General features: G+C 35.2%; 2 protein-coding genes across 3 annotated transcripts; both read right to left on the reverse strand.

Moving 5' to 3' along the window:
• Positions 1-926: 926 nt before the first annotated feature.
• LOC139890480 (tRNA A64-2'-O-ribosylphosphate transferase) lies at positions 927-6,203 on the reverse strand. 2 transcript variants are annotated; one of them, XM_071873356.1, is made up of 7 exons: positions 5,843-6,203; positions 5,534-5,691; positions 4,192-4,882; positions 3,214-3,314; positions 2,632-2,740; positions 2,352-2,411; positions 927-1,222 (listed from the first exon to the last, which is right to left on the reverse strand). In XM_071873356.1, the coding sequence occupies exons 1-7, from the start codon at positions 6,126-6,128 to the stop codon at positions 1,056-1,058; spliced, it is 1,572 nt and encodes a 523-aa protein (XP_071729457.1). In that variant the 5' UTR covers positions 6,129-6,203; the 3' UTR covers positions 927-1,055. The 2 variants fall into 2 exon arrangements, with proteins under 2 accessions (XP_071729457.1, XP_071729458.1); XM_071873357.1 differs by having other exon boundaries at positions 5,534-5,686; positions 5,843-5,952.
• Positions 6,204-6,895: 692 nt separating this feature from the next.
• On the reverse strand, positions 6,896-7,318 carry LOC139894265 (uncharacterized). Its single transcript, XM_071877463.1, has one exon. The coding sequence runs from the start codon at positions 7,316-7,318 to the stop codon at positions 6,896-6,898; it is 423 nt and encodes a 140-aa protein (XP_071733564.1).
• Between the last annotated feature and the right edge of the window lie 1,358 nt (positions 7,319-8,676).

Consider the following 8,676-nt stretch of genomic DNA (forward strand, 5'->3'; position numbering starts at 1 on the left):
ACAACTATTACTCAAAACTTTTCCAAATTCGTCTCTGACGGCTGGCGCATGCTAATGTTATACATCTTGCATCGCTGGGTTGTACCTTTATAATGGTGGTATGACAACGCAAAAATAGTTGATATTATATATAAACATATATGCTTTAAAACTTTCATTCACGTAACCAATCGCTTTTAAAAGAGATCAAAGATTTGTTTCATGCTTTCAAAGCTCACGTCCATACCATCACATCACATACCATTTAAAAATTCTCACCTTTTTATATTTATAATTTTAGTATTTATTTATTATATATATCTCAACTTTAACTTTATCTTTAATAATGTCATTCTTCTAAGTGCTGGGTTTTTCAGTGATTTGTTTATCATGCATAACTACTAGTACCTTACTTTTTACATCTGCTCGTTTAATCAATGTGGTTCTACATAGTGATAAAATACCTATCTGTCGGCACTCAGTCGCATATTTATTATCTGAAGCATCAACAACTTTTGGCATCAAATCCTGTACTGTCCTCCTATGATCGATAACCAACAATAGCTTTGATCCGTGAATTTGGCAACATGGTCTGCATGGCAATATATTCCGTGCAAAAAAAAAAAAAAAAAAAAAAAAAAAAAAAAAAAAAAAAAAAAAAATTGGTACCTAAAACGTGTTCAAAAGAATCTCAATTGTTGAAGAGTTCTGGTTCCCTATCAAAGTCATAATTTGTCAAGTCATCCACTTGTTGACTATAACAAAAGGCGTACATGATAACGATGCGCTTAAATGATATGGATCTATAATAGACAGACATGGGAATATAGCTAGACAGGTCAAGTAACACTTACGTTTATGCATGGGTCCGAATGGTCAAGGTCAAGGCCAAGGCTGGTTGATTACGAAACCAAATGAATCAAGTAACTAATTAATTAATAGTCTACTTTTATAACAAAGCAAATTAGCATGTTGTGTTGCATTACAGACAACTTTTGACATTCCTTTATTAAGTGAGTTTGACGGATTTCACTCATTTTCTTTTACAGTAGTAATTTGAGAAAATACTGGGTGGGTCAAAGACTTGCAGCAGCAGCAGCAGCAAGGAAATTAAATACTTGCTTTAGATTACCTCTTGATGGTCTGGCGCTTACTGCATACTTGCATACAAATATCAGTCTTTGTCGCAAATCTAGCTTTGTTATTCGTCTATCTTCAAACGATTTCCCATCATCATATACCCCTGTCCAAATTCACAGACTTTATAATGAGTTCTGCACTCTCACTATTATCTGAGTGAAGGTGGCAAAATAGGCAATCAAATGAGTTGGGTGACAGGTCAAACTCAAAGCGAGTATATTTTGCATATGTGAAACCGGTTGGGTTGTACCATAAATCCTTTTGTCCCAGAAGATTAGATAATAACACATTAATATATAATTAAAGATTCAAATATGATTTTACAAAGAGTATGCTACTTCAAGAATAATATATAATGATTAATAAGGTTTGATACATAAAAAAAAAAAAAAAACAATGGACTTGTTTCCTTTATAGCTATATACTATTTTTTATATGGCCATCAGATTAAACGTAAACCAATCCGCCCATTTATTTATATGTAAAATGATTGAATTAGCCAGCTCTTCTATTATACTAGAACTATAAAGAGGTAATATGAACATAGGTAACAATATAGCACTTGAATGATGGTAATTAAAGCCAAGGATAAAGGTCTAGGCAATCAAGGGACTTAATTGGTACCATGTTATCATCTTTTGATTAATGATTAATTAATTACTCTCTCGGTCCCATCAGTGATATATTTTTTTATTCTAGGCATACTTGTAGATTTAAATATAAACAACCATTATCATCATGGGGAAGTTATTAACACATGATATATAAGAAAATGGGTGGAAATTACTTCTCATCTACCAATTGTAAGCAGCCATACAAAAAGGCAACAAAGATAGGATGGATGATCAGGAAAGTTGGGCAACATATGCTCGGGTCAAAGCAAGTAATTTTGGTTCACATAACTTGCGAGTTAAAGAATTTCGAAAAACAATATTCTACAATTATAATAATCTTATTAAGAATTGATGTAGAAGGTTGTATGCATCTAAGATACACTTTTGGCAGCTTGTAACCAATTGACCCTATTGCTATTTAGCTCATGTTTTTAATTCACCCATTAGAAGATAAAGGCATAAAGCATAACCTAATCAACCAATTCATAAGTAAACAAGTTGAGATTCCCATTTCTAATAATCCAACACATACTTTCCAGGTACTGAAATCGTAAGTGTGTGCGCATATTCATTCACATAGAAGGATCAATATCATATCGATCAAGTCTACATACATACCTTCAACATTGAATAATGAAATCAATATTGCCAAGCAAATACAAACACTGATGTCTTCCCCTGAAAAATGAAAACCAGTGATATAATTAATTATATTCTCGTGTGAAAAAAGCATTCAAACACTATGCCTGATTGCTACATTCGTATAGACAAGTGTCCAATAATCACGTTCAATTGTCCAAATTAAGTAAGAATTGTATCCTTTATTAGCTTTAAAAAAAATCAATAAGCAGCAGGTATTTGGAAAAGAATCCCTTTCTGAACATGAAATGATGATTACCACTGTTGCAGCAGACTGCAAGCCTTTTTCCCTCTTTCAGATGCCGCTTGGCAAAACTCAGTGCAGACGGTAGATTTCTTTGCAGTGAAAACCTATCGAATTTTGAGTTCTGTAAAAGTAAAAGATTATCCTGATCAACAAATATGAAGCTAAAAAGAGGTGGCTGTTTCAACCCATTTGCCTTAAAACGAGTCAATGTGTTTTAGTTTTTCTCCAAAGGCTAATTTTTTTTTAACTTGGCTAATATGGAAATAGGTCATAATGGGCCAAGCATTCAAAGGCACTAGTTTGCAATTGCTTAAAACATCGTGAGTTGTTGTAAGAAATACAATCGTAGTTTTTAGTTATCTTAAATTATAATTACGGAATACTAATACAATTAGCTTGAAAACTCAAAAAAGGGACTACAAAGTGCTGACAGGTCGGTCCAAGCTAGCTCGTACCCAATGGAATGCACCCACAGTCAAAATTCCCATCTTGCCACATTTGACATTACCCAACCCGCCCATTTTTCATCTAAAATAATATAATAAGAAAGATAGCAAGCTGGAACTGAAAAAATGAAGAGTGACACTTTATTACCATGATAGGCAGGTGCAAATGAGCTTCAGGATCTTTGAGGGTACAAAGAATCTGATTTTGATCACAGTTGAGTATGCCATCAACATCGGATTCCTTGAAATCTGCAAAACGTAAGGTGATTTTAATAGTCAAGTGAGAAGAAGAGAACATGTCTCTTGGTTAGTCTTCATTTAAAAACCAAAAAATTTGGCCTTGAGAGTATTTCTCTTTCACTGGAGCTAACAGAAAGTTGGCGACAGACAAGACGAACATGAAAGCAGAATAAGCATTGCATATTTGTATATGGCTTTTTTTAGCCATGGTTTCGACACCGCCTTTGGTGGGCCACTTTTCCACAGGGACCAAACCCACCGCTCCACACAGACAGCTCACTCTTAGGAGATTGGTGTGGCCCCTATGAATTGTTTGCACCAAGTGGGAATTGAACCTCGGACCTCCCCAAATGTGAGAGTTTTCCTCTCTTCAAATATTCCACTTAGCCAACCCTTAAGGGTTACATTGTATATGGTTCTTAATATTCCTATTTTATTATCAGTAGAAATTAATTACTTCACTTTCCCTACTGAAGTTCATTTTGGCATTGCCAACCATTTGTAACGAGCATCAGGAAAGCATATGATCTCAATTACAGGCGACAAAATGGATGAGTCAACTAACAAATCAATATTTTAAATGAGTCGAAATATGCCATGTTGAGATAGGTTGACCTGCAAACACTTATGTGTTCGATTTTTCAAAACATTCAGGGAAGTAACGTGAATTGTAATGAATGGGAAACCATTTAAGAGATTGTATGCACTATTATTAGAAGTTCATGTGACTTTCAGCCCATTTAAAATTTGAAAAAATAACATGGTTTGACCCAATCATAAGTATGTGATCCAAAATTGCCACCTGTATTCAAGTTTCAACATTTTTTGATTGTATGTAGGGTTATCAAGCAAATAGATTAACTTCCCATGTATACATATAGCCTACCATATCCAGTAGCACAAACTGAAAGGTTAGTCAAACCCAACCAAGATATTGTATGCTCATTTCCTAACAAATGTTCACCAGTTCCATTCTCTGTAACAATGTCTAACGGTCGATCTTGAATTTGAGTTGAACAGGTGCTCCCTAACTTTGTTTGTTTTAACGAGACCTGAGGAGCATTCAGTCCCCTTTGAGCGCGATATACCCTATCCTTTTCAACAATACCAGCTACCTTTTGGTTACACAGATCAGGCCCTGAACTAATCAGATCGTAGACATCATTCCAAAATAAGGATGGTGTTAAACCTCTAGCCCAACTTTCCTCATCGTCCCCAGCTCCTGCTATGTAATTCCAACTAAACTCAGAGCTCGTCTTTTGCCGATATATATCACTTGCAGCAGATGCAGAAATAAGAATTATGGGTGTGAAATCCCATGAATTATAATCAGGAACTTCATTTAACCATATGACGGTTTTTTGTGAGATCCAGAGAGGGCGTAGAGGTTTTCTTAGTAATGAAGATATGGAAGCAATATCAGCTCCACTTGTTTCTAACTGGTTGACCCACCTATCGATGTTATGCTGTATCCTTACTTTCTCAGTTTCAGGAACCCACAGTGGAAGATGCAAACATGAGTCCCATTTAGAGGACTCTTGTACATTGGTATATGAATTTTGAGTAGAAGATTTCACCTACAAAAAAGCAAACACCACAATAATATATCTATGTTTGAACAAAGTTGAACCAACTCTTCTAAGATCTTCAAATATCAAAATAGGAATAACTCTATCAACAAACATATAGATGCATAATCGCCTATTCTTTAAAAGCAGAAAGGCCTTCTTGCGAAATAGGAAAAGGTTAAATCATTCAGAAGATCACAACCTTTTATGATAACTTTTGATCCCAAATTGTAGTCCAATTTAGCTTTTCAAGTTTTCCAAATAAGTTATCTAAAAAATTTAACTTTTTAAAATTTGATTATGTTGTATTTGTAATGCTGATTGTATATTGTATACTAGATTATAGGCACAAACTTTCTTAAAATATTTAATTAAATGCATCAAGTGATGCAAGCTTGTGGAAATTTAAGGTTTAAAGAGTCCAACAGTAGGCTTCAATTATTTTGGTGTGAAGGAAGTATTATGAGTATTAATTTAACATTCAACCATCCAAGATCTCAAGACTCCTCAAAAATGGTGAATCATCATCATCTTACATAAACCTATGAAATCATCAGCCCCAAAAAGTTCCAAGATCTAATTGATGAAAGTATATGCAGAAACATCACATTTGAAGAACATATTACATATATACAATAGATGAAGAGAACAACAACTTACTCCCTCCATTGGCTTATCAATCGCACACATCCTGCTTCTATAATTTAAAATCGCACGATTCAACACACAAGTCCAAATAGGTATAGTTTTTGACATACTATCTGGAAACCTCTTCCCTTTCCGAGTAGAATCAACCACCATACACCCTCCCTTCTGTCCTATCCATCCATCCATCCATCCATACATAACAAAACCATTATTATTTTTCATTAAATAAATAAATATTAAGATCGGTGTACATATATAATCGTTGAACAAGTAAATTGTATGTTAAGATAGAATAATTATAATTATAATTATAATAATAACCTGCTAATGTAGCTAAATGAAGATTGAGGCGAGATGTATTAAACGACAAGTTACTCGTATGTCCATCGGTCGATTTAAAGTAACAATTTGAATGAAACGTCTTAGCGTACCACAAACCGCAACGGAGGTTAGCTACCAGTGGTAATTCAGGCCATAGCTGAGCTATTTCAGAAACAAAAATAGAATCTTCGTGAATTGATCCAAGTGAATTATACAGAGTGTTTTGTTTTCGTTTAATTGTTCTTGATGCTTTGTATATGCTCATTGATGCCGTATCGTCCACCATTGATTAAATTGGAGGTTTAGGGTTCAGTGATTTTATTTATTTAGGGTTTTGCAGAGGTTAGAGACGAGATCCCTTACTCCTCGTTAAATTTACCGGTTAGTTTTTGTATACGTTAAGTTTATAAGACCAGTACCTTACCTGTGGTTTCATTACCCGTCATTACTCGCTCATTACCCGTAGTTACTCGTAATGAACCATAAGCACGGATTAATTACCCGCGTTAGTTACCCGCATTCACCATGGATTTAATGGAAGTGTTTAGGTTAGTTATAGGAATTGTGGGTCCCAGTGGCTTTTTATTGTTGGACTTGATGCTTTATTACTTGTACGTTGTATATTAAGAGGAGTATTGTTTTAGCCATGATAGGTAGTGTTTAGTTATGAGTTAGTTATAGGATATTGGTGTTGATGTGACGATGATGTAAAAGATTAAAAGGATGAATAGTTTAGTTACGATAGGGAGTGGCCTAAGGTAACTGCTACTCACTCACTCACTCAGACCATAGATGACCGACCGTAAATGTTAAATGGTAGCTAGCTGTAACTTATGGCTGGATAAAAGATACCGAGTACTTTTATAATGCTTTATTTTTTTACGGCCAAAGAATGATTTATATAAATAATACGATCCCTAGCAAGGCGCTAAGGGAAGACTACAAAGGAATAGATAACCATAAGTTCCAATTAGAAATTAAATGACCTCTATTTTTAATCCAACGAAAATAAAAAAGCCTAATTACATCAAATAGACTACTTTTAGAACAAAATTAATCGTGAAAAACAACACCGTTCCTGAACCGCCAAAGAGCCCATAAAGTAGTCACCGTAACCGCAATAATCCGATTCTTTGAAGTGACCGATAATCGAGTACCTTCAAGCCAAACCACAAACGAATCCCAAGACGATAAAACAGGCATACCGCAATCGAGCCAAACCTGAATTTTATGCCACACATCTCGAGCTATATCGCAATCAAAAAACAAATGCTCGCGAGTTTCAACGCCATTGTTACAAACCGGACAAACTATAGAATCAATATCAATTCCTTTCGCGGATAGGTTCCAACGAGTAGGAAGCCGAAAACGCCATAAAAATATGTTAACTTTACGCGGGATAAATTTAAACCAAACCGTATCAACTTGGGACGAAGGAAGACAATGACGATCAATATGTTTCCTAGCGGAAGCCATCTTTATTCAACCTACAACACCATGTGTCAATTCTATCACCAAAAGTTGGCTGGCCCAGACAATCAAGCATATCTACTAATTGTTGCATGGTTCGGCCACCAGAAGCATCACGCTTCCAATTAAAAACCCAATTACCATTAACGACTTTACTGACTATCGTTCCATTCGGGTCAGAATCCAAGTGATGAAGTCTATTAAAGCGAGACAAAAGGGGAGAATTACCATTCCATAAATTATGCCAGGAACGAATTAAAGTACCATTACCAACCACCATTTTAAACATATCGGCCAGAAGTAATTCCTCTATATAACATTTGTGACAACACGCGACAATGTTATTCCAAATGCTATTGCTAGAAAACGAAGTCTTCTAAAAAAAAATTCCATGAATGGATTTAACTACTTTCACCCACATGTCATTCGGTTTTGTTAAGTATCTCCATCTCCACTTACAAAGAAGGGCTAAATTAAAAGCTTTGAGGCTCCCAACGTTAAGCCCACCTTTATCAAACGGGGCAAGAATTCTATCCCACTTAACCCATGATAATTTTTTAACTGAAGTGTTACCATCCCAAAAAAATCTAGCCCGAATCGATTCAAGATGTTTGATGACCGTCTCGGGGCATTTAAAAAGGGACAAAAAATATATCCCAAGACTTTCCATGACAGATTTAATCAATGTCAATCTACCTCCCGACGAAATGAGACTTGCCTTCCAAGTCGATAGCTTAGAACGTAACTTATCACATAACGTATCCCAATTAGAAATTCTATTCATGCTCGACCCAATCGGAATACCAAGATAATTAGTAGGAAAAGTTCCTACTCGAGCCCCCGCAACATTAGCAAGAGAAACAACATTGTTATCCGCCACACCAATACCAAAAATATGAGATTTAGTGACATTTAATTTTAATCAGGAAGCACGATAAAATACTTCCAGAATTAAAAGAATTCGATTTAATTCGGGAGCACTCCAATCTGAAAAAATAATAACATCATCTGCATAAATAAAATGAGATAAGTGAATATTATCCATGCCAACTTTAATCCCGCGAATAAAACCAATTTCCATAGCGCGGTGGAAAGCGAGATGAAGTCCTTCCATAACAATAATGAATAAGAAAGGACTTAACGGGTCTCCCTGTCTCAAACCTCTTTTTAACGTAAATTCACGAGTCGGACTTCCATTAATTAAAATCGAAGTCTTGGCAGAAAAAAGACATCCTTTAATCCAAGAACACCATGTATCACCAAAACCGAGGGATGAAAGCATAAATAGAAGATACTCCCAATTTACCGAATCGTAGGCTTTTTCGAAATCAACTTTGAATAAGAGCATCTTCTTGTTTCTGTTT

Source organism: Rutidosis leptorrhynchoides, chromosome 2 (genome assembly GCF_046630445.1).
Source record: "Rutidosis leptorrhynchoides isolate AG116_Rl617_1_P2 chromosome 2, CSIRO_AGI_Rlap_v1, whole genome shotgun sequence".
NCBI classification, from domain to species: Eukaryota; Viridiplantae; Streptophyta; class Magnoliopsida; order Asterales; family Asteraceae; genus Rutidosis; species Rutidosis leptorrhynchoides.

Bases quoted from the DNA above. Each gene is read 5' to 3' on its own strand.
- LOC139890480 (XM_071873356.1), bottom strand. From the start codon at position 6,128: ATGGTGGACGATACGGCATCAATGAGCATATACAAAGCATCAAGAACA. The intron at 3,315-4,191 runs GTAGGCTATATG...TACGTTTTGCAG, and splicing joins AGTTTGTGCTACTGGATATG to ATTTCAAGGAATCCGATGTT. The intron at 2,412-2,631 runs GTAATCATCATT...TTCATTTTTCAG, and splicing joins TGCAGTCTGCTGCAACAGTG to GGGAAGACATCAGTGTTTGT.
- LOC139894265 (XM_071877463.1), bottom strand. From the start codon at position 7,318: ATGGCTTCCGCTAGGAAACATATTGATCGTCATTGTCTTCCTTCGTCC.